Here is a 26,135-nt window from a genome sequence, read left to right as displayed (position 1 = left end):
CAGGAGTCAGAGATGCCCCTAGTGAGCAGCCAGAAATATGAGGTATCCGTCAGTGCATTAAGTACATGTAGAGGTATAATACTGCAATAAACGGTAGACACTTGGTACTTGAGATTAGGAGAGAGGAGAGAGAGGGTCAGACCACTCCAAAATGGCCGACAAAGTAGAGGAGATAGCTACGGCAGTCCTCTGTTAGTTTCTGTTGCTTTAGGCACAGGGAAGGGCAGAGTCAGATTCTAGTTTCTGTTTGAGCAAGCCCAGATCCTCTCTTGCTGGGAGGGAGTCTTATCTGTAATTTGGTCTTGTGTGGGGGAGTCAGAGTCAGATCTGGGAGCCTCGTGGGCCTCTTCGATGCAGGAGGCGATTTATTGCTGCCGTTTTATGGCCACAGCCATTTTGAGTAAAGGCACAAAGGAAAAAGGGAAATGTGTGCAGGGTCGATAAATACCTTCTTGTAGTTCTGCCCATCCAGCCCCACGATGTTGCCAGCGGAGTGGTGCAATGTGAAGCCTTTTTTTACTGTTCTAGAAATAGGGAAAGGACGCACACCGTTATTGCACCGCCTTCTGGCAGGTTGATGTGTGTGCGCGGCGTGTGTTTTCCCTTCTGCCTCAGGTCTCAGGAGACAGCCATCTCCTCCGTCGGTGGTGCAAACAATAACGTCACCTCAATTCACCTCAATTCCCTGTGCAGACGGGGCAGGCTCTGGTCGGACCGACCCCCGTTGTCTCCCAATAACCTGAGCGCCTCATGGCTCCATTCCTGCTGCTCTCTGGGCGGCGGCGCCCCACCTCCGGTCACCTTCGGCTCCCGTCGCAGGGGGCAGTGAAGGCTCCTGCTATGCGTCGCTGCTCCTCCGGATCCCGCGCGTCCCAGGGCTCCACTCGAGCAGTTCCTGCGGTAGCGCCAGCACGCCTCCACTCGATTTCTGGACCCTGTGTTGTCCCTCAAGTTCACCTCCGGGATCGTCCGGCGCCTCCGTGGCAGCGCGCCGGACGCCTCTGTTGGTCAAGCCGTCACCTGCAGCAGTGCACGCCGGTGGGTCGGACACCTCCGATGCACCGCCAGCCAGCTCCTCCCGCAGGCAGACACGGGCAATCACAGCGTGCATCCGCCATCCGCCGCGGGAACCAAGCAGGAATCATCAGAGTTGTCGTTCTTCGTCTCAAGCCAGGGGGGGCCCCGGGTCCGATGAGGAGGAGGGGGTGTCTCAGTCTTCTCCCGCGATGTCGCCTCCGGTCAGGACGGGGATCATCCGCAGGCTTCGTCCTCCGTCAGACTGGTAAGAGGCTTAAAGATCATTTAATCCAGTTACTCAAACTCCAATCCAATTACTCGTAATCCAGTTACTTTTATAATAACTTTGCATAGGATGGTGGGGGGATGCAGCTGGGTGCTAACGGAGATATCGTCCAAATTGGGATCTCCAGCACTCGGAGCTCCTTCCAAGAGCTCCTACCCGGCGGCCATTTTAGCACCTTAATCCCAGGTTAAGAAAAAGTATAAAGCCGCTCCAACTGACCCAGCCTACATCAAACCCAAGTTACCATTAGACTCATTAGTGGTCTTGAATGCCAGGAAAAGAGCTAATTCACAGACATCAGGGGATGCTCCACCCCCTGATAAAGAGTCCAAACTTTTAGATGCTTCAGGCAAACGCATGACATCTCAGGCTGCCAACGTCTGGAGAATTGCCAACACCCAAGCTCTCTTTCCAAGATATGATAGGGCTCACTACGATGAGCTTGAAGCCCTTATGCAACATTTGCCAGACAAATATAAGTCCAGGGCTTCTGACTTAATACAAGAGGGTAAGGTAATCACTAATACTTCCATCCGTTCCACTTTGGATGAAGCTGATACAGCCTCAAGGGCAATAAATACTGGCATACTGTTACGTAGACATGCCTGGCTGCGCATTTCTGGTTTTAAACCAGAGGTACAAACCAGTATTCTTAATCAACCTTTTCACCAGCAACATCTTTTTGGTCCTACAGTTGATACTTCCACCAGAAGAAATGAGGAAGGATACTGGGAGCTTTTCAAACTCCCAGAGCGTCCTTTCGTCGCTGCTCTTACAGGGGCGCCTCCAGAACTTTTCCAACTGATGCCGCCTCCTCTTCTTACAAAGCACCCACCCAATCCTCACCCAGTAGAGGCTATTACAGAGGCAACAAACGCTAAAGGTAGAGGCAGAGGTAACAACACCCGCACTGCCTCCACTCCCAAACAGTGACTTCCCTCCCCTTCCCCCAGACCATTCCACTCCTCTCGGGGGAAGATTACAACAGTTCCTACCTGTCTGGAATTCCATCACAACAGACAGGTGTGTGAGACAAATAGTTCAGTCAGGTTATTGCCTGGAGCTCACTTTCACTCTCCGCCAATACCACCCAGACAGCGTCCCATGTCACAAGAACATCTCATACTCCTAAAACAAGAAGTGGCCACTCTACTGCAGAAAAATGCAATAAAACTGGTTCCAGTACACCATCAAAAACACAGGAGTTTACTCCCTATATTTCTTTATTCCCAAAAAGGACGGCTCCCTCAGACCTATATTAGACCTGAGACCCCTAAATCTTTACATACAGTCCGACCACTTCCATATGGTCATATTACAGCAGGTCCTTCCTCTCTTAAAACAAGGAGACTTCCTTGCTACCCTAGATCTCAACGACGCTTTCTTCCACATTCCCATCCATCAAGCTCACAGAAAATACCTTTGATTTGTACTGGATGGGCAACATTACCAATTTAAGGTCCTTCCTTTCAGAGTAACTACAGCACCTCGAGTTTTCACAAAGTGTCTTGGCGTAGTAGCAGCACACTCGACGACTGGCTAATAAAAGCCAAGTCATACCGCCAGTGCGTGCAGCACACGCACCAGACCATTCACTTGTTACACAATCTCGGGTTCACTGTAAACCACACAGTCACATCTCCAACTATCCCTATCTCAACAGTATTTAGGTGGCACGATTGATACCTCCAAAGCACTTGCATCCCCCAATCCAGCAAGAATACAAAGTATGCAAGCTCTTGTACAAAATTTCCAACCGCAACACTCCCTGCCAGCTCGAGTGTTCATGCAACTAATTGCAATGATGACATTCTTGCATCTTCGTGGTACTGCACGCAAGACTCCAAATGCGCCCCCTGCATGAGTGCTTAGCAAGCAAATGGAACCAGGCTCAAGGTCAATTAACAGATCTGGTGGTGGTGGACGGCCGGACACATCGCTCTCTGCAGTGGTGGAACACCAAAAACCTTTCCAAGAGACGGCCATTCATAGAGCCAGTTCCACAGGTGGTGCTAACCACGGTTGCATCCCTCACCGGCTGGGGAGCTCATTTGGCACAGCACACAGTACAGGGCAGGTGGATACCGCAGTAAAAGCTACTCCACATAAACCATCTCGAGTTGCTAGCCATTTTTCTAGCTCTAAAATCTTTCCAACATTACCTATCAGGAAAGGCTGTGTTAGTCCGAACCGACAATATGACAGCCATGTACTACATCCAAAAAACCAGGAGGAACACACTCCTTACAGCTCTCCCGGCTGGCACAGAGCATATGGAGGAGGGCTATTCCTCAAAAAATCTTCCTATTGGCAGAACCTCTACCAGTTCACAATCAGGTTGCAGATCTGTTAAGTAGTCAGAGACAACAGATTCCGCAAGTTCTTCAACCTTTCTTTTAACAGTGAGGACAGCCAGAAATCGATCTGTTCGCCACACACCTCAACTCCAAATGGCCAAGCTTCGCCGCCAGGTATCCACATCCATTGTCCAAAGGCAATGCAATACGAATGAGTTGGTCAGACAGATTTGCGTACGCTTTTCCGCCTCTCCCACTCATTCAGTTAGTGGTGCGCATGCTGCAGCAATACTCCCATTGATTTTCATTGCACCAACCAGGGCAAGACAACCGTGGTACACCACACTACTAGAACTATCAGTGGTACCACATCAGAAACGAATACTCTCTCCACACCTGCTAACATAGAGCCATGGAGAGATCATGCATCCAGATCCCATGCAGCTCAACCTAGTGATTTGGCTCCTGAGGTCTTAGAATTTGGATATCTCAATCTCCCACCTGATTGCATGAATGTTATGAAAGTAGCTAGACGTCCCACCACTAGGGCATGCTATGCAGCCAAGTGGAAAAGGTTTGTTATATATTGCACCAATAATAACATTAACCCACTAGTTGTTTCCATCCAAAATATCATATGCTACTTGCTACATCTACAAAGATGCAATTTAGAATATTCCTCAATCAGGTTACATCTTCCTGCTATAGCAGCTTACCTTCAAAACAGACAGCATCTGTCAGTATTCAGAGTTCCTGCCATCAAAGCCTTCATGGAAGGCCTCAAAAGAATAATTCCTCCCAGGGTACCACCTTCTCCTGTATGAAATCTAAACGTTGTTCTCACTAGGCTTATGGGTCCTCCATTTGAACCCTTGCATAAGTGTGAATTACAATTTCTTTCGTGGAAAGTTGCTTTTTTAATTTCTATTACTTCACTCAGAAGAGTAAGTGAGATCCAGGCAATAACAATTCAAGAACCATTCTTGCAACTCCATCACAACAAGGTAGTTCTAAAGACAAATCCCAAATTCCTTCCAAAAGTCATTTCACTGTTCAATCTCAATCAGTCTATTGAGTTGCCAGTTTTCTTCTCCCAACCTCAAACAGTTGTTGAAAGAGCTCTCCATACATTAGATGTCAAAAGAGCTCTCCTCTACTATATTGATAGGACAAAGCCATTTCGTAAAACAAAACAGCTTTTTGTGTCCTTTTATCCTCCACATAAAGGTAATCCATTTCAAAAACTGGGATTGCAAGGTGGATTGTTAAATGCATTCAAATTTGCTACCAAAAAGCACTACGCACTCTGTCCATTCCCCTAGGTCTCACTCCACCCGTAAACTAGGGGCATCTATGGCATTTTTTTTTAAACAAATTTTAGTTGTCTAGCTTTATTGATTGCAGGGCCCTGTACTCCAGAGGCTACTGCACATATCAAATATACATTACTTTGACTTTGACTTTTAAGAACAATAAACAAATCACATTATAACAAATCCTCCCTTCCCCCCAGATTGCGCCCATGTCACGTAAAACCATCCCTTTTGCAACTGCACACCCAGGAATCGCAGTCCCTCCGGGTCGTACCGCCGCTGTTCAAACATGGGAATTGTATATGCATCAGTCCGGCAAGCGTGCCTCTATCTCATGTGGTGGGTCCTGGTCGAGCCCCCGGCTATCCAGCCACCTGTGCCATATCTTGTAGTGTTTGCGCGGGCATCCCCTGGCCACAAAAACAGGTTGATCGAGCCCCATAGAGAAATCTAGCCCGTTTTTCCATGCGGCTACAGACAGAGCCCTGGGCACGTTTCCGGCCTTAGCAATGTCTCTCGTCGTATGTGTGAGACCTAATAGCAGGAGGTGTCGCTTGTAACAATTACCCCCCACTCCCTCCATGGCGTGCAGCAGGGACAAACGCGGCATACAGGGTAGTTCCCAGCCCAATACCTACGATCAGCCAGAATATACCCCCCTCCAAAATCTATGTAGTGAGAGGCAGTCCTAGACCGTATGGAGGAGGGTACCCTCCTCCCATTGGCAGCGGAGGCACTCAGGTGATGCAATCAATCCTGCCTTTCACAGGCGCTTCCTAGTAAAGTACCCTCTGTGTAGATATTTAAACTGCACTAACCGCAAGCATGTTGCTATTGCCGCCCCTTGTGGGCTCGCTAGAGCCTCAGACCAGTCCTCCTCCAGTTCACCCACATCCGCCTCCCATGCATGCTTGAGCCTCTACAGGCGGGGGGAGCAGTGGATGACCAATGTTTGGTAAATGCGGGAGATCTTGCGGTCTTGAAGTTCCCCCCATGAAGAGCTTCGCTTCAATGGGGCTAAAGTGGGGGAGCGACTCCAGGCCCTCTAGGCTGGGGGCGAGGGCATGCCTAAATTGTAGATAGCAGTAGAATTGGGCTCGCGGCATATCATATTCTTCCTGCAGGTCTTGAAATGAGTTGAGGGTCGGATCCCTCACAACATCTCTCAGGACCGAAACGCCTAGAGTGTCCCACCCCAGTAAGCCCTGCAGTGCTGCTAGCTGAGGCAGGCGTCCATTGCCCCAAAGGGGGGTCTCGCAGGTTAAGGTATTCCACCACCCCATCCTACTCTGTCTCCAGATGGAGAACACCACCCGCGTGGCCGGTGGCAAAGGCCTCCGAAGCGGTGCGGAGTACAATAGTGTATGGAGGGAATGGTGTCCCATAAGCTGCCGCTCAACCGCGTATGCCGGGTCCCCCCTGCCTCCATACCACCACTCATTGAGGACCAGCAGATGTGAGGCTTGATAGTAGCAGAGGACATCCGATGTAGCCAGGCCACCGGAGTAGGTAGACAAGAAACATTTGCGCAGTGCCACCCTCACTGCCCCCTTCCCACAGAAACTGTCTCAGCGCTGCGTTCACTTGCCGGAACCATCATGGTGAGATTTGATATGGATGGTTCTGCAGTTGATCGAGGAGGCGGGGAAGCGCCACCATTTTAAATATGGCCGACCTACCGTATATGGACAGGGACCTACGGGACCAGACCTTAAGATCCTCCCGGGTACGATCCCACACCGGGATCAGATTACGTTCCCAGGACACTGCCGGCTCATCAGACAGGAAGACCCCCAAATAGTTCAGCCCCTCCACCGCCAGTTGAACCGATGCAGCCCATGCTCCCAACCTCTGTCGATTTCCCCCCCCCCCCCCCCCCCCCCCCCCCAGGACCCATAGCGTAGATTTGCGTGGGTTCATGTATAATCCTTAGGTTTCCCCAAATATCGGCAATATACTCAGCAGCCGCGGCCCGACCTATCTAGAGCAGTAAGAAAGAACAGGACGTTGTCCGCGTATAATGCTATTCTGTCCGAGAGCCCCGGAGTCCATTCAAAACCCCGGAGTCCATTCAAGACCCCCAAGCTGGGCATCCATGCGCACCCAGGCCGCCAGCGGCTCCATGGCGAGCGCAAAGAGAGATGGGGAGAGGGGGCAGCCCTGCCGCGTACCCCGCCGAATAGAGAAAGAACAAGAAATCGCTCCCTCCACCCGCACCGACGCAGTCCGATCCGTATACAGCAGCGTTAGATAGGCCAGGAATCTCGGGCCGAGGTTAAGTCCCCACAGGAGGGCGAATAGATATATCCAGCTTAAGGAATCAAAGGGCCTGTCCATGTCGGCCAATAAAAGCGCCGCTGGCTCCTCCAACTGGCCGCCACGTGTGCATGCCCTCTGGGGCATTAACCCAGCTTGGTACGGATGTACTAGAGTGGGAATGTGTGGGAGAAGTCGGTTAGCCAGTGCCTTGGCCAGGACCTTCGCCTCCACATTTAAGAGTGAAATGGGACGGTATGATGCGTGTTGCTCCAGGGGCCTGCCAGGTTTGAGGAACACCACCACCTCTGCGTGTCTCCAGTCTGGGGGAAGCGAGCCCCGCTCCCGTGCCTCCTCCACCACCGGACGAAAGTGTGGGGCCAGCTGCACAAAAAACATTTAAAAAAATTCACTGGGAAATCCATTCAGTCCCGGGCTTTCCCAGGATTCAGCTCCCCCAGGGCTGTACCAAGTTTGTCATCAGTCAGTGGCCTGTCCAAGTGGTCCCTCACCTCATCTGATACGGCGTTAGGTGGAAGGTCGTCTGTAAATTTGGCTATGATCTCGGCAGTGAGGCACTCTTTTGGTGCGGACAGGTCTTCATTATAACGCGGACAAGCTTTCTGCAATAGCTGGGGCTCAATCAGTGGCGGCCCCGTGGGGCCCAGGATTCTCGACAGAGCCTGGGAATGGAAGGCACCCTGGCATAGTCGATGCAGCATCTTGCTGGATTTTTCCCCCCATTGGTAGACCCTACTTCTCGTTGCCAGCCAAGCCTGGCGGGCCTTATCTATCAACAGGGCTGCATAAGATTGCTGAGCTAATATTAATTGCCGTCGCGCTGGGCCGCCATCTACCTCTCTGCTCCTGCATTCCAGCGCCTCTACAGCCGCCTCCTGACGCACCAATTCCATCTTTCACTCCCTACGCGCCGCCACGCTCCAAGAAATGTCCACCCCTCGTAGTGTGTGTTTCAAAGCCTCCTACAGTACTGCTGGGGACGTGGCTGACCCCACATTTGCCGCTATGTAGTGATCTATCGCTTCCGCTAGGTGCTCCCTGTATTCCTCTTTCTGCAGATGACACACCGACATACGCCATCTGAGTGGCTGCCGCCCCTGGCCAATCCGAAATATAAGGGTCACTGGCAAATGATCAGACAGGCCCCTGGGCATAATGTCACTCTACTCCACCCAGTGCGCTATCCCCCTGGGAACAAAAAGATAATGAAGTCTCGAGAAGGAACCATGTGTCGCAGAGAAGTAGGTATAATCTCTGCTGGATCCATGTAAGTGCCTCCAGGTGTCAACCCAATCGAGTCCCGTCTCCAAAGAGTGTAATTTCGTAGGGGGACCTGTCTCTACCGTACCCCCACTCCTCCATCTGTCTCGGCCCTGTTCCATCACATCATTCCAGCCCTGTTCCATCACATCATTCCAGTTCCCGCCCACAACTGAGAGCGTGTCCAGTATATCCCCCCAGATGTTAAGGAGTCTCTCCACTAAGTTCCATTGTAATGGCAGGGGAGCATATCTTCTGCCAATGTCAGTGTGTCCTCCCCCACTTTGCCCTGAATAAAAATGTATTGCCCTTGGGTGTCTAACCAGTGTTTCTCATGGATATAGGTGACCCTGCGGTGAATCAATATCACTACCCCCCTCGAACCTCGTGTGAAGCCTGAGTGAAAGACGTGCTGGTATCCGTATCTCTGCAGGCACAGGGCCTTTGTACCCATTAAGTGTGTTTCCTGTAGCAAGAGCACGTCTGCCCCCGCTCGTTTGGCTTATTAAAGTATGGCCCCCCTGTTTAATCTTGTCCAGGGACCCGCAAACCTTCCAACTAACGATGTGTAGGGCACTGGGGGTCACCCGCTTCCCAGTTGTCGTATGTGACATCCCAATAGACTTGTACAATTATGGCCGGTGTGTGCATTACCCACTGTGCGTGTTGTGCTACTGTAGGTCATCGTGGATGTGCAATCTAAAAGCCCCCCAAATAATGGATGTGCAACCTGAAAACTAACCCCCCCCCACATCGACCCCCCCACCCCATACCTCAAGAACGCTGAAGTACCTGTCGCGGCGGGGTTGGCAGTCCGCTCCCAATGGGGGGCCGAGAGCCACCCCGCCAATGTATCCCCAACTGACAGCCCATTACTGTTCGGGCCCACCCCCCACAGGCATCAAACTGGAGGGGAAACAGCCCACATAACAACTCCCTCCACCACCCAGGTCAAGCATTTACCCAGATCAAGCAAAGGAAGTCCTCAGCACCATTCTGACAGCAAGAGTCAAGGGTCCACACCGTCTGTTGACCAGGAGCAGGGCCCCCCGAGGAGGGGCTCTGCCGGACACGGAGCGCCGCAGTGATCTAGACCGTCTGTTCCCTCTCCGATGTTGCCCACGGGAACCCTTCAGTTGCGCCTCACTCTGAGAGGAGTCCGACTCTAGCCCTGGCGGAGTATGCACCCGCACTCGTTCAGTTTCATCCGTCCATTTAAATACCTCCTCGGGGGTATCAAAGAAGAGGGTGCATGATTGGAACACCACTTGCAGGCGAGCCGGGAAAAACAGGGCATACGGCAGCTTGAGTTCTCTCAGTCGGGCTTTATCGGTCATGAACGACTGACGTTGCTGCTGCACTAACCGTGTATAATCTGAGAATACCAGGATGCGGTGATAGTCGTACAGCAGTGGTTCCTTGGCCCGGGCCTGCTGCAATATAGCGTCACGGTCGAGGTAGTTCAAGAGTTTTGTGATCACTGACCTTGGGTGGGCTCCCACCGGGGGCTTCTGAATGAGCGCCCTGTGGGCCCGTTCCACGACGAAGCACCGGGACATGGAGTCGGGGGGGGGGGGGGCAGTTTTCCAGCCATTGCATGAGGAAGTGCTCCATATTGCCATTCTCGCAGCCCTCCAGAAAGCCAACAAAGCGCAGGTTGTCCCGCCTGGCTCGCCCCTCCGCATCCTCAACCCGAAGTGCAAGGCCTTTCTGAATGTTTTCCATATTCGCCACCTTCTGCTTCAGGGCTGTGACATCGTCCTCCACGCCTGAGATGCTGGTCCCGCACCTGCCCCTCTCAGCTCACCCGCACCAGGTTCGTGCCAACCGTTAGTGCGTCACACAGTAGCCGCCGGGCCCCGTAGCCTCCGTCTTCGTGCCACAGGATCCCCGAGGTATCCCAGACCCGGTCCTCAAGTGGTGCCGCAGCCCTCTGTTACACCGCAGGATACTTTGATACTTTGCTGGGGGGTGGAAGGCAGGCGTCTGCCATAGAAAATGGCCCCAGGCCCACTCAAGAGCCCCCCCCCCCCTCCGCCGCCGCAACCCCCCCCCCCAACCCCTCTCCCCATGGGCTCACCGTGCGGCTCGATTGCGCTGCCGATCCGTGGACACAGGCCCAGGCCGAAGGGGGGGGGGGAAATGCTGCAGAGGGTCACACAACTGACTGTGCCCCCACTGGGCTCCGAGCACCAACTCACCTCACCACGCCAGTATTATCTTAATTAAATACACCATACATGGACCTCTCTTTCTGTTCTTACACAACTCAATCATTTTCCCTAATGGCGAAAAACATCCTGAAGATGGAGTCGATGCCCATGCATACTATGCTCCAGAGGAGTCTTCATCTACCATACAAAGACTCTTCTAGGACAACAACAAAGTGTAATCATCCAGGCCCATCACCAGATGGCGATCTATGCACTAGTGTGTGAATCTGCAGCCCTACATGCCAAGAACAGATGCATACTGGTGAGTAGCACTTTCCTTCCAAAGTGATTTTAGGTCTCGCCTAGGCAGCGGGCTTGCGCTGCTCTAGGAGATGACCTTTAGAAATTGGTCAGCTCTTTTCAAGCACTCATGCTTGTGCTGGCATCCACCTTGCAGGAGCGAGCAGCGGTGCACGCGGTCACGCTAATTGAAAACAGATTCCCCGCGCGCTGCTGCTCGCTCCTGCAAGGTGGATGCCAGCACAAACATGAGTGCTTGAAAAAAGCTGTTGGCATTTGCCTGCTCGCGTTCGCTTTAACTTTCACTTCCACAGTCGCCTTTTTAGGGCTCGCCTGCTGATGCGCTTCAGCGCATAGCTGGCGAAGCTCTATAGGGGCTTATCCAGTGTTTATCCACTGGCGATTCCACTGGCGATTCCTTCAAGTGCATGTGCTTTTTAGGTCATTGCGCTTGCGCAAGCCCTAAAAAGCGCGTGCACAATGCCACCAGCCGCCTGCCTGCCTGCCTCGCATTACCACATCAAAGGCAGCCCTCCGAGCGCATTTCTCACCCCCTAATTATTCACGGCCGGCCGGCAGGCACATCAAAGGCTGCTGCTGCCGTGACTCGCATTTCTCCTCCCTCCTCCCCTATCACTGCCCAGGCCGGCCGTACTTTCTCTTTACAAGGGCGCCCATTCCTGAATCACTTGAAATCTCTCCACATTATTTGCATTTTGTTAATTAAAAAAATTAACTTCAACACAGCGTTGCACATTTTTCTCGACTTCGGAAGGATGAGTCCCAATCTCATTTGTACAAAGTGTTGTAATGGGATTATTGGAGAGTTAGAGAAACGTGCTCACAAGTTACATTTTTATGCAAATCATCTGAGTAAATAAACAATAGCATGGTGCCGTTTGCGTCCTTGACTTGATCTGGTTTTTATTTTTATTTTGCTATTATTCTCACAAAGGCTAAGAAGGTCTGCCTACTTTAGTATTAAGTGCTATACGTCGCATAAGCAACAGCTAACCATTCACTCACCCACGCAACGCCACTCACCCATGCAACGCCACTCACCCACGCAACGCCACTCACCCACGCAACGCCACTCACCCACGCAACGCCACTCACCCACGCAACACCACTCACACACGCAACGCCACTCACACACGCAACGCCACTCACACACGCAACGCCACTCACACACGCAACGCCACTCACACACGCAACGCCACACACACACGCAACGCCACACACACACGCAACGCCACACACACATGCAACGCCACACACACATGCAACGCCACTCACACATGCAACGCCACTCACACATGCAACGCCACTCACACATGCAACGCCACTCACACATGCAACGCCACTCACACACGCAACGCCACTCAACCACGCAACGCCACTCACCCACGCAACGCCACTCACCCACGCAACGCCACTCAGCCACGCAACGCCACTCAGCCACGCAACGCCACTCACACACGCAACGCCACTCACACACGCAACGCCACACACACACGCAACGCCACACACACACGCAACGCCACACACACACGCAACGCCACACACACACGCAACGCCACTCACACATGCAACGCCACTCACACATGCAACGCCACTCACACATGCAACGCCACTCACACATGCAACGCCACTCACACACGCAACGCCACTCACACACGCAACGCCACTCAACCACGCAACGCCACTCAACCACGCAACGCCACTCACCCACGCAACGCCACTCACCCACGCAACGCCACTCACCCACGCAACGCCACTCACCCACGCAACGCCACTCACCCACGCAACGCCACTCACCCACGCAACGCCACTCACCCACGCAACGCCACTCAGCCACGCAACGCCACACACACACGCAACGCCACACACACACGCAACACCACACACACACGCAACGCCACACACACACGCAACGCCACTCACACACGCAACGCCACTCACACACGCAACGCCACTCACACACGCAACGCCACTCACACACGCAACGCCACTCACACACGCAACGCCACTCACCCACGCAACGCCACTCACCCACGCAACGCCACTCACCCACGCAACGCCACTCACCCACGCAACGCCACTCACCCACGCAACGCCACTCACCCACGCAACGCCACTCACCCACGCAACGCCACTCACCCACGCAACGCCACACACACACGCAACGCCACACACACACGCAACGCCACACACCCACGCAACGCCACACACCCACGCAACGCCACTCACCCACGCAACGCCACTCACCCACGCAACGCCACTCACCCACGCAACGCCACTCACCCACGCAACGCCACTCACCCACGCAACGCCACTCACCCACGCAACGCCACTCACCCACGCAACGCCACTCAGCCACGCAACGCCACACACACACGCAACGCCACACACACACGCAACGCCACACACACACGCAACGCCACTCACACACGCAACGCCACTCACACACGCAACGCCACTCACACACGCAACGCCACTCACACACGCAACGCCACTCACCCACGCAACGCCACTCACCCACGCAACGCCACTCACCCACGCAACGCCACTCACCCACGCAACGCCACTCACCCACGCAACGCCACTCACCCACGCAACGCCACTCACCCACGCAACGCCACTCACCCACGCAACGCCACTCACCCACGCAACGCCACTCACCCACGCAACGCCACTCACCCACGCAACGCCACTCACCCACGCAACGCCACACACACACGCAACGCCGCTCAGCCACGCAACGCCGCTCAGCCACGCAACGCCGCTCAGCCACGCAACGCCGCTCAGCCACGCAACGCCGCTCAGCCACGCAACGCCGCTCAGCCACGCAACGCCGCTCAGCCACGCAACGCCGCTCAGCCACGCAACGCCGCTCAGCCACGCAACGCCGCTCAGCCACGCAACGCCGCTCAGCCACGCAACGCCGCTCAGCCACGCAACGCCGCTCAGCCACGCAACGCCGCTCAGCCACGCAACGCCGCTCAGCCACGCAACGCCGCTCAGCCACGCAACGCCGCTCAGCCACGCAACGCCGCTCAGCCACGCAACGCCACTCACCCACGCAACGCCACTCATCCACGCAACGCCACTCATCCATATGCAAAACGAAAAATGTCAAACTCTTCTATTGCGAGACCTATTGCATTTTCAATGCTTGTTTTTTATTCTAGCACCGTGAAAAATCGCCAGCAATCAGTTTATATGCACTTTCTGCAAAATAGCATGTCACTGTGCGCAATGTTATGCTGCCCTCTCTTGACAGGATGAACTAAAAGCAGTTGAGACCTTTTATTTTCAGCACAAGAAATCAATAAAAAATAATATTCTGGAAATCTATACTTTATTTGTCAGGTTTAGATATTTGCTTGCACTTGGGGAAAAAGGGAAAGGAACAGATTAACGCTTTGATGTTAATACAGTTTTGAATCCTAGTAGAAATGTTATTATTTTCAACCAACTTCGACGTTACTTTGATCACAGATTTCATGTCTGCTGGGATATTTCAAATGAGCCTTGGAATTTCTGTTGCTTGGGCACAGAAGAAAGCGAGGCACAGCAGTTTGACGTTGTGAGTTCATTGTTTGGTGAAACAGAGCTTTTGTCAAAGATGTTTTTATTAGAAATTTTTACGCATACAATCCATAAGCATGAAAATCCAATGATAACGTCATGGGCTCCCACGCAGGGAAAAGGAAGGCACTAAGATAGTTGATAAATTAACAAAGTACGCCGGCAAACTTTGGAACTCGCTCCCCTTTAGCCTCAGAGCCCAATCTAACCTTCTTACATTCCGTAAAGCTCTCAAAACATGGCTGTTCCCATAAAACATCTCTCTCTAGGTTTGTCTCTCAGCGCTGGGACGCCTATGGGCAGCCATGCGCTCTATAAATCTGTAAAATAAAATAATAAATAAATAAATAAATAAACAGCAGTCACGCTTAATCAGCTCAGACGCCAACATAGGTAGCCAAATGGAAGGTACAGTTGCTTAACGGACAGAGCCTTTCCATATATGATGCCCGATAATAGTGTGTCAAGACCACAACAATGTCAACCAATTGGGCAAAGTAGTTGCTAGCGCCTCTTAGGGCCACGACAACATCAGATCCAGAAATTGTCCCCAGAGTGCCACAGAGGATTAGATGTAGCGCACTAGGGCGTGCCCCAACGTGGGGCACCCACGCACGTGATGGATACTATGCGTTAACTACAGAGGCAAAAAACAAGAGAACAAAACCCTCCCCATATCCCTCCCCACCCTCCCTGTGGTGGCGGCACAGAACAAATTAACAAACAATTGGGCTATGCTCTGAATATCATCAATACTGAAAGAGATGAAGGGCTTTGATGGTGGGGGGACAAACTGCGGAGGGGAGGCCCCGCGAAAGGAAAGAAACCAGGGGTCCCCATTTGAATTCAAAATTCTTGTAGTCCTCTCTGAAGATGTCGGCCATGCGCTCCAGGCTGAGCAATCTCCAGAGACGAGAATGCCAAAGAGAAATCGCCGGGGTCTCCTTTTTCTTCCAGGCAGCTGCAAGCGTGACCTTGGCCGCGCCAATGCAGAGCCACATAATCTGCTTGTCAGCTCGGGTCTGGTATTCCAGGGCGGGGTCACGAAGTTCCAAAAGGATCCCTGATTCAGTGAAAGGGATAGGGTAGCCAAGTATGTCCTTCTTTTGAGCAAGAATTTCTGCCCAAAAGGGGCGGATATTAGGGCAGTCCCACCAAATGTGTCGGAAGTCACCCAGCAGACTGCAGCCACTCCAACATCTGTCAGAGGAAGTGGGAAAAATCTGTTGAAGTTTGGAGGGGTGTAAGTACCAGTCCATCATCGTCTTAAGGTGGGCCTCTCTAAGGTCGGTGGAGTGGTTAAAGCGTGAGATGCCAGACCAGAGGTGCGACCATTCTGCCTTGGAAATGGGGCGCTGAACCAAGTCTTCCCACATGGCCATATAGCGAGGGCACGGTGTAAGTACCGTCTCAAGCAGGTGGTTATAAATAAAAGAAATCACCCCTTTCATAGAGGACGTCTTGGAGAGGAAGGCCTCAAATTTTGTGAGGGGACGAGTAGCCGCCTCCCGGACACAAGGAGTAAGGGCCCAATGCATCAGCTGTGTATAGTGATATCGTTCCACGTTACCTAGATCAAATTCCCGACGACATTCTTCGAAAGTAAGGGGTTCAAAGTTACGGAATAAGTGAATGAGGGCAAGACACCCGCCCCGTTTCCATCTCTCAAAAGGCCCCTCCTGGAGAGCCGGGGGGAACGCCGGTTTGAAATGAATGGGTGTGAAAGGTGACAGGAAGGAGGTCCATCTGTCATCGCCTGAGACAGTATCCCAGACTTTCAAGGTGGACCATGTAGGAGTACTAATGTACGTGTTTGGAGGTCTGTCCTTGCGTGGGCGCCAAGCCAAGTCCCAGATAGTCCTGCCCGTCACACTACGGTCCATGTGTAGCCAGTGCTTCTCAGAATCCCTCTGGGACCACTCTACTAACACCCTCAGTTGGGCCGCTCTGTAGTATAGCTGGATATCTGGTAAACCAACCCCTCCTTTAGCTCGGGGACGACGCAGCAGAGAACAAGAGAATTGAGCTCGGCCACCCTGCCATATAATGCGCAGGATTAGGGACCTCATCCTCTGAAAAAAATCACGCTCCAGCTCAATAGGTAAGACTTGAAACCGATAAAGAAACTTGGGCAGGAGGGTCATCTTCACAGTGTGGATGCGGCCTAACCATGACCAGAAGAGTGGTTTCCATTTAGCGAGTTCCGCCTTAATGCTCGTAAGGAGCGGGGGAAAGTTAGCCGCGTAAAGCCCGCGCACAGTTGACGTTAATTGAACCCCCAAGTACTGAATAGCTGTGGAGGCCCAGGCCAGCGTCGTAAGGGGTCGCAAGTTAAGAACCGCCTCCGAGGAAAGAGTAAGGTTCAGTATGAAGGATTTGCCAGCATTTATTTTAAAGCCCGAGACCCGCTCATAGTGCGCAAGTTCCGTTTGTAGGCTCGGGAGAGAGGTTTCTGGCTCTGTCAGGGACAAGAGTACATCGTCCGCAAATAAGAATCTTATGGGGCTCCCCCGTGAATGGAATCCCCTGGATAGCAGGGTTGTTTCTAATAGCGAGCGCCAAGGGTTTGATACTTAAAGCAAAAAGCAGGGGGGAGAGGGGGCAACCCTGCCTGGTCCCTCTGGAATGCGGAAAAGGAGGCGAAGGTACTCCATTAACGACCACCCTGCAACATGGGAAGCGATAGTTAGCTCGAATCATGTTAAGAAATTTGGGGGCGAAACCGAATGCCTTAAGGGTATGGAAAAGAAATGCCCAGTCGACCCTGTCAAAGGCCTTTTCGGCGTCTAGGCTGACAAGAACCGCTGGAATATGACACCGATTTAGCCTTTTCTATGAGATGAACGACCCTACGGGTGTTGTCGTGGATCTGGCGACCTTTAATAAAACCGGACTGGTCTGGGTGGATAAGAATGGGCATGAGGTCGTTGAGGCGCTTGGCAATAATAGAGGGATAGAGCTGCGCATCCAAGTTTAAAAGAGCTATAGGTCTATAGGAGGCGCAGGATTGTGGGTCCTTCCCAGGTTTGGGGATAACTGAGATCACAGCTTCAGACATAGAGCCAGAGGTTGTGTCCTCTTCCGCCATTTTGTTAAAGAGCGTAACCAAATAGGGAGAGAGATCGGGGGCAATAGTCTTATAGAAAAGAGACATGAAGCCATCAGGCCCGGGAGCTTTATTGGGCTTGAGGGCTGCGATAGCTGAGGTAACATCATCCAAGGTGATGGGGCGGAGAGGACTTAGTTCCAGGTCTCCGAGACCTGTGGCAGAGAGAGCGAACAGAGGTGCTCCTGTTGCGCCCCCTCCTCTAAGGGATCTCCTGAGTAGAGTTCCCGATAAAAGACCCGAAAAGAGCGGTCTTATCTTCATCTTTATGCATTACCCTCCCAAACGGATCCAGAATGCCTCCAACATACTCCCTCTCTCGTTTACCTCTCAACTGTCGAGCTAGATGCTTACCCACTTTGTTACCTTGGGCGTAAGAGAGATGGCGCTGTTTAAGAAGGGTAAATTCCGCTCTGTTAGTATAGATAGCCCGCAGTTTTTCCCGCACCACCGTAAGCTGACGTTGTGTTTGCCTTGTGGGGTTAGCTTTATGGCGCTGCTCGAGGGTGGATAATTCTGATTCCAGCGCCTCTCGATCACGAGCGCACTGTTTGTTCAGAGCAGAATTGAGGGCAATACATTCGCCCGTATGACAGCTTTCAGAGCGTCCCAAGTTGTAAATACTGAGGTGTCTTCTTGGGGATTGGCCTTAAAAAATTCAGCGAAGGTGGACCAAAGCATGGTGCACAAATCTTTGTCGCGGGTGAGGGAGGGAGGAAAGTACCATTTGGGAGCAGCCGGGGTAGGACCCCGCCATTGAAGGCAAATAGAATACAGGCTATGATCAGAAACTGAGAGGGGAAATATCTTAGCGTCCTGTAGATCCCCCTGAAGGGACTGGCTAACGGAAATATAATCCAGCCGGGAGTAGTTGCGTTGGACATGGGAAAAAAACGTGTAATCTCGCACCTACGGATACAATACACGCCATGTGTCTAGGAGGCCCAGGTCTCGTATTGTCTGCTGCGTGTCCCCTGAGAAGGAGCCTGCATCTGCGCGCTGGGAGTGGGAGCTGTCTAGATCTTTCTGCCAAATTAGGTTAAAGTCGCCCATTAATATCAGTTGTCACTCTGCAAAGTCCGTGAGTTTCCCCAGGAAAGTGTGCAAGAAAGTCATCTGGCCTACATTGGGGGCATATAGGGCTGCAAAGGTGCAAAGGCGTCCCTTCAAGCGTCCCTTGACCAAAATCCACCGTCCATCCCTGTCTGATTGAACCCCCAGAGGTTGGAAGTGGATAGCAGAACGAAACATTATGGCCACCCTCCAGATGCTTAGTGTGTGCAGAGGAGCGATAAATTAGGGGGTCGAGTTTATGCTTGAGACAGGACTCGTCGGGCCTAGCCAAGTGAGTCTCCTGCAGGGCTACAACATCTAAATGGTGGTCCATAATATATTTCCAAACTTTGAGCCGTTTCTGTGGCGAATTAAGGCCATTGACGTTCCAAGTTGCCACAGTGACGGGCATCACGACACCTGGAAAACAAAAACGTCTTTTGAGCCTATTAACACCCCGAACCCCTCCCCCCACAGAAACAGTTAAGCCTGCGTCTGCTGTATCCATACAAAAAACAAAAGAGGCCACAATGAGGATCAATAAAAAGCCGCCGCCACGTCCCTCCCACTCCCACCCCAAAACCCCTACAAAAACATAAACAAGAGCAAACAAGAAAACAAAACCGAAACCAGTGCTAGGTCTCAATTTGGGGCAAAAACGCCCCCACATGGACCAAGGGGGACAACGGATCCAGGGACCCATTCCGCGCCCCATCCCGGCAAGGTCTCATGGAAGAATCATCGTGTCAATAATGCAGCAGAGTGTACCCTGAACGCCCCAGTAGGAAGGCAGACCAACAGTCATTGGGCCCATAACATCTGGAAGCCAGTTCACCCTAAATCATCGGCCAACCAACCACCCTCGTGTTAACATCAGTGATAAAGCAAAAGTCTCTTGCATAGAATTCAAAAAGCGTCCAGCAACCCCAGAGTCTCAGAAGAGGTTCATGCCACCCTCGCCTGGGAGCCAAGAAGAAGCAGTCTGACGGTGTATTGCCACTGACAGAAAAAGTGCATATTCTCACCGTGTCGAGTCCGCAGATCCCCCGTAATGCCCGCGCCGCAGACATGGCGACTCAGGGAAAAGCAGGACACCTCCAGTGGGGGCACGTAGACTCGCATCTGTGGGAACTACACTCGTCGGCTTTCAAAGGCGTCCCCTTCGCGAGTCCGGTACCCAAGTAGAAGTGGATGGTGCACCCCGAGAGGGGTCTCCAGACGCCTCAGGAGTGGGGCCACCGTCCTCCGATGGGAGGCCCAGGAGATCCAATCCATCCTTCAGATCGGTGATGTCGTCGCTTGTTTCGGTATTCAAAACTAAGTCCAAAAGGGTACGTCCAGCGGTACCTGATGCAATCCGCTTGCAGATTGGTAGTGACTGGCCGCAGAGTTTGTCTGCGTGCCAACGTAGAGGGGGCGACATCCTGATAAATGGCACAGGAATAATTCTGAAAGAAGATGGAATCCTTAGCTCTAGCTGCCTGTAGCATCGCTTCTTTGAGAATGGAACTTTGCCAAAACATCGCGGGCCTCCTATCGCCATTCTGCAGGAAACCTTCTCGATGAACTCTGTCCAGTTTTATCTTGAGCTTCTGGGGGCTCCAGATCTCAAGCTTCTAAGTCAGGCCCCTCCACGCCTTCCTCCAGGTCTCTAATCCGAATGTTCTCCCTCCTCGCACGATTTTCAAGGTCCTCGGCCTTAAGTTGCGTCTGCTGCAGTTGTTCCTTAATGGCGTGGATATCCTCGCCGCACTCACCGGTAAGTTGCCTGTGTTCCTGATGTTGCGTCTCCAAATCCAGGACTCTGGTGCCCACCGAGTCCACATCTTGCTGGAGAGAGGTCAACCGCTCAGACAGATCTGTCTGCAATTGATCTATGGAGGACTTGATGTCTTGGCTGAGTTTGGTGCGGAGCTCGGATTTTAACTCTTTAAGCATGGACATTAGGGCAGCTTTCGAGAGAGCCATGGTTGCCTTGTCAGTATCCCCCCTGAGGGCTGGGCGCTTGTCAGCGGCGGAGAGGAAATCCGATACTTTGCTGCTCCCTTTATTCGTCTCTTTCTTCGGCGGCATAAGGAGGGGGCCCCGCGCGGCCCAGCAACCCCGAGCCTCGCAGAGTCACCCCTCCGGGTCACGTTGCAGCCACAGGGGAAGACGTACGGAGAGCCTACTCCAAAGCCAGGGTCTTCCTCTGATTCAATGCAGGGGCCACTCCGGAGTCCCTACAAGCGCCGGGATGCAGGCCGTCTGAGCGGTTGCCCGGTTAGGAGCTGGTCGCCATATGCGGGGTAGGAAGCATGGCCTAAAACTACGGCGATAGGCTACATCCGGCCCAGAGAGTTGTAGAGGCCCTCAAACGTAGACTAGCAGCATGGGACGGCGCCCAGGGAGGCAGTAGCAAAGGCCCCGTGCCAGCTTGCCCGTTGGTGTGTTCCCCAGGGGGCCACGTGTGGCAGAGGATATATTAGGTGGGGGCTCCCCGTCTCAGAACACCCCACTCTACTGGGCGTAGCATTAGAACGGGCCCATGGTGCAGTCCTTCATGGCTCTCTGCAGACACAATCAGCCCGGGTCTCAGTCGTCATATGCAGGGGGAGGAAAGCTCTCAGGGCGCCGCATCGCCGCGAGGAAACCTCGCGGCCGCCATCTTAGAGTCAGGCAGAGGGAAAGCTAGCCGACTCACGGCGTCCGCCGAAACATCCACTGCCCCGCACTCTGCCCAGAGCTCACTGCCAGTGTCCTCAATACTCCGGTGCCTCCAGCTGCCCTCTGTAGGCGCCGCGGCGGTCGCGAGGAGGCACACACTCGCCGCTGCTCACCAAAGATCTTCGGCCGCCATCTTAGCTTCGGGGTCCCCCCTCCTGCAGCCGAATCATGCGCGCGGGGACCCCAGGGGTCAACGGAGAGCCGCCAAAACGAAATTCGCCGGTGCCTCACATCATCAGCCAACCATGGGTGTAGTAAATTGATGATTCGGTCGGATAAAGACGCCAGGAAAACCCGCCGGACAGCGCGAGGACCGGGAGCCGAGGCAGATTACGTCTGCTCGGCCATCTTGCCCAGCTACGCCCCCCCCGAAACAGAGCTTTTGAACCAAGTATTTGGCCACTCCCTCTTCCCAAAGCAAAGGAACCTTATAACTTTGTTTAGCCATGCACAGTTGATGTTGTTGCACCAAGGATATTGTGCTGCATAACTAAATACTTATAAGGTCCCAAAAGTGTGACCTAGTGGCTTTGCCAATGCTTGTTTTGAGTGTCAAGAGCTTTCTAACTCCAAAAGCCTTTGATTGTTGTGAAGAATTGGCAGGTTTCTTCGCCGGTAAAGTCCAATTTGGTGGTAAACAGGATCTTGAGGTTGACTCTTCTCTTGCTAGGAATTTGGCTTTTGAGTCATCTCCCAGAAAGACTCTTTAGCTGAATTTAAATCAGGCTTCCCTATTGATCCTTCAGTCCCCCCCTCCCCCCCCCCCCCCCCCATAGACTGTTTTTAATTTATCTTTAGCATCAGCCAAGGTGCCCATTGGCTGGAAACAGGCTATGATTATCCCATTTGCTTAAAAAAACCTGCAGCAGACTCCTCTGCACCTGCAAATTATAGAACCATTTCCTTACTCCCAGCTTATGCCAAGGTCTTCGAGAAGCAGGTGAACAAACCACTATGGAGATTTGTTGAGCATAATGGGCTTCTTCCGGCTTTTGGGCCCTGCACAGCACTGAAACGGCGCTGACTGAGGTATCTGAAGCCATCAGGGGCACATTGGATAATGGGGGCAGGGCTGCATAGGTTTTATTGAGTCTGTCAGCGGCGTTCGACACAATGCCACATGCCCTGCTATTAAACGGTCTACGAGTGGACGGCTTAGCCTGGAACTGACTTAAATCCTACTTGGAAGATAGAATCCAACAAATTTGGATCCCTCCCTTCTCGGCTGCCCCTCAACTTGGATACTGGGGTTCCCAAGGGCTCGGTATTGAGCCCCTTGCTGTTTAATATTTATATGTCTCCGTTAATTCAGAGGGCAGACAAATTCAAGGCAAAAGTCATCTTGTATGCAGATAATAAGGGGAATAAAGCAAATTGAACACATGTGAAATCCTGCTTCACCACAGCTTACCACTGGCTAGCTAAGGTCCACTTGAAATGTAATGAGGACAAGACTGAGATTCTTATCTTTGGGAATTTCCCTCCACAGTACTGGCTCTCTTTGGCCAGACGATTCACAGTCTCCCACGCCTCAGGGTGGACCAGTAAAAAAAACTTGGGGATATGGTTTGAGAAGTTGTCCTTTGGTCCTCAAATCAAAAGACTGACAGGAACATGCTTTGAGGTTCTGAAAGCTCTAAAGAAGTTCCTGAAGCTTCTGTCTGTGCATGCTCGGAAAACTGTCATCCAAGCCATGGTTACATCATGCATTGACTATGGCAATGTGTTATATGACGGCTTGCCTGGATATCTCCTCAACAGACTCCAGGTGATCCAGAATGTGGCAGCCCGGTTGCTACTCAACCTCCCAAAAAGGGTTAATGTCAAGCTACATCTCCGTGATCTCCACTGGTTGCCTGTAAAAAAAAAAAGTAACGTTTAAGACCCTAGTGCTGGTACATTCCGCCTTATATAGCAAAGGGCCTTCCTATTTGAGATCTAGATTCAGGTTCTACACTCTGTCTAGGCAACTGCGGTCTGTGAATAAGCTGCTGGCGGTAGATCACTGGCCTGGCTGGGTGCGGTGGCCTGGAATCAGCTCCCGATTGACTTACGAGCTGTAAGTGATCCAGGTCTATATTCAATAAACTGTGCCTTTTCCTGCCTAACCGTTCAGTAGGGTATGCACCAGGACACTCCTTGGAGTAACTGTGTGCACTATAAGTGCTGTTAATAATAAATTGTGACTTGGGAAAGAGAGTTGTCCAGGTGATTTGTGCTTGGTAAAACAAAAATGTGTTTCATTACTGGAGCCATTCAAATCATTTCAGCAAGTTCCACATTTTGCCAAAGTTTTACTGTATGCCCATGAGGATTTGGCTGTGCCTGAGATAAAGTTGGCTTAGAAGGTTACATTTTACAATTATCAGAGTTGAAAAGAGGGGAACATATGTTAAAAAGTGAAGAAAAGGAGGAAGAATCTTGTCACACTGCAGGGTTGACCCCAGGTATTTCAAATATTTTCTTCTTTCCTATACCTTACCAGACACCACAGTTGCTTGATTTTCTCCATAAAAGTATTAATTTGGTTAAGTGAAAGTTATATTTCCTGCTTAGCAAAACAGAAGAGCCCTGAACATAATGTGGGCCTCCTTCCTAAAGGAAAGTACCCCCTTCTTTTGTTTTTTTCTGCTGTTAACATTACTAGTCCTTTAAGAATTAATTTTTGGTTCTAAAGTAAGTCTGCTTTACTCGTGTATAATACTAAATGTAGTAAGAAAGTGAGGACAATAAACTGTCTGCCTCTGATGTTTTTTTTCCCTGCTTATTGACCACCTTGAATAGAACTATGGCACACATTAGAAGACTAAAAGGTTTAATACCCTTACAGAAGCAGCAGAATTTACCAAGCAGGATTATTCAGTGTTTTTCTTTTAGAGTCAATTTTTTGGGTGACTCTGCAAGATCCAAAGAAAGTAAGAGGAGACGTGCCTTATCTTGTTTCACTAACCCAAATATTCCCTGGACCATTTGCAGAGCACTGTTTATTTGACAAAGATGACTAGTGTAGATACAAGAACCTTCACTAGCCAGAGATGTGTCTAATTTATAATCGAAATAGTTATGTACAGAAAATCAAACTAAGTCAAATGAGAGCATAATTGTTTTTCACAGGATGAAGCTCAAAGCTGTATGTTTTTGGAGAGAGGAGAACATGCATCATGAACATTTTTGGTCACTTTTATTTTTAAAACATTCTGGGATCGGATACCCTGTGAGTAGTGTGCCTTTGGGTTAATGAGGATAAATGTGGAGATTTTGCAAGCCCATTTTAAAATGCGGGAGATTAAAGGGTAGTGCTTAATGTAGCATTGACATTTTTGCAAGTCTCTACTTTTAATGTATTAAACCGGTTGTATTTGGTGCAATTATTGCTGTGTGTTCTGCTTCTTCTCAAGTACTTTACTCATGTATTGTTGAAATGGTTTTGTGTGTGCGACATGTCAGTTAGGTTTTACAGCAATATAGAGTGGAAGCTGATTGCTATCCTTCAGCATTATAATTGGATTTGAACTCTACACTTTAATATTTTGCTGCTTACCGTGGACTTGTTTGCCATATCTACCAATACGTTTCTGTTCTTTGTGTGTCAGTAACCTTGGCCTTGACTTTCTTCCAGAGGCAGAAGAAAAAGAACCCGCAGAGGCTCCCGCTACTCCAGTTTCTGATCCTGAAGACGATGGTTCAGTGATGACTAAGAAAGAGGTAATGGAGCCATATTTACTCCCATTCTATTTCTGTACATGCCTAACACTCAGCTGTGAGAGGAGTGTTTCCAGTTTCAACTCGCCCTTTCATTCTTCCGATAATAGCTATTAAGTTGTACAATTGTACCTTCTATTAATAATATATAATACTGTATTTCGGCCATTTTATTTTATTTATTTTAGCGATTTGTATAGCGCCTGGTGACCCAAGGGCATCCCCGCGCTGTAAGGAGATTGTTTATCCTATAAGGAGAGGGAGGGAGGAGGAACGATTATTTCGGGAATAGGTGCGTTTTCAGTTTTTTGCGAAAGGCCAGGTAGCTGGCTTCCAGTCTGAGGGTACGTGGGAGGGAATTCCATCTCACGGCCGCTTGCACCGAGAATCGTCGGCTTTTATCGTGGCTTTTATGGCCATAGTCCATAAAAGGTTTCACAGTAAAAGAAAATTACAATATTTTCACATCCAGCTTTTCATCAACATGATTGGTTTCTGCTCATTACATATAGCATACATGACAATTCTTTTTGTGTTTCAATCCATAGTATTAGGACAAAAAAGAAATTACATTCCAAGAGTCTATCTTTTGGTCTTGTGTTGAAGAAAGGCTATAATTTGCAAAATACTTGTTTAGCTGTTTGCTTTAGTCAAAACCTGTAAAGTGCACATATATATTTTGTATAGATACATGAATCAATTGAAAATAATACAAAGATAATATATAGTATTTACATTAAAACGGGCATCTTTCGCAATGGAGTGCTTAGTGAGAAAAATGTGTTATTGAGTGCAACGTCTGTTTCAACCCCATCTTGCTCCGTGCAAATCCTACTTTCTATTATTTACAGTACTGTGAAACTGAAAATTGATGTTTTAATCAAAAAGGTTGGATGTAGTGGAAACTGTTTTTGTATAGCATTTTTTTAATTAAATACCCAGGTTTTAGGTCTCTCCTCAGCCAGTGTGCATGCCCTGCTCTTTTTGGGCTCACACGATATTGGCCTTTGCGTGCGTCTTTCTAAGAAAGACAGCACGCAATTGGCCAAAGGCGGGTGCATCTCCCACCTTCTC

At 50.9% G+C, this 26,135-nt stretch overlaps 1 protein-coding gene across 1 annotated transcript in view; it reads left to right on the top strand.

Annotated features, from left to right (window-relative positions):
• SF3B2 (splicing factor 3b subunit 2) overlaps positions 1-26,135 on the top strand; it is a 374,355-nt gene that overhangs the window by 127,387 nt on the left and 220,833 nt on the right. Inside the window, exon 8 of the mRNA XM_078660758.1 lies at positions 24,979-25,064. Within this exon, the coding sequence (XP_078516884.1) occupies positions 24,979-25,064 (86 nt within the window). The remainder of the gene's footprint in view (positions 1-24,978; positions 25,065-26,135) is intronic.

This window comes from Lissotriton helveticus, chromosome 9, assembly GCF_964261635.1.
Source record: "Lissotriton helveticus chromosome 9, aLisHel1.1, whole genome shotgun sequence".
Classification (NCBI taxonomy): domain Eukaryota; kingdom Metazoa; phylum Chordata; class Amphibia; order Caudata; family Salamandridae; genus Lissotriton; species Lissotriton helveticus.
Note: the sequence above shows the minus strand (reverse complement) of the source record. Positions and strands in the feature narration are given on the sequence as shown.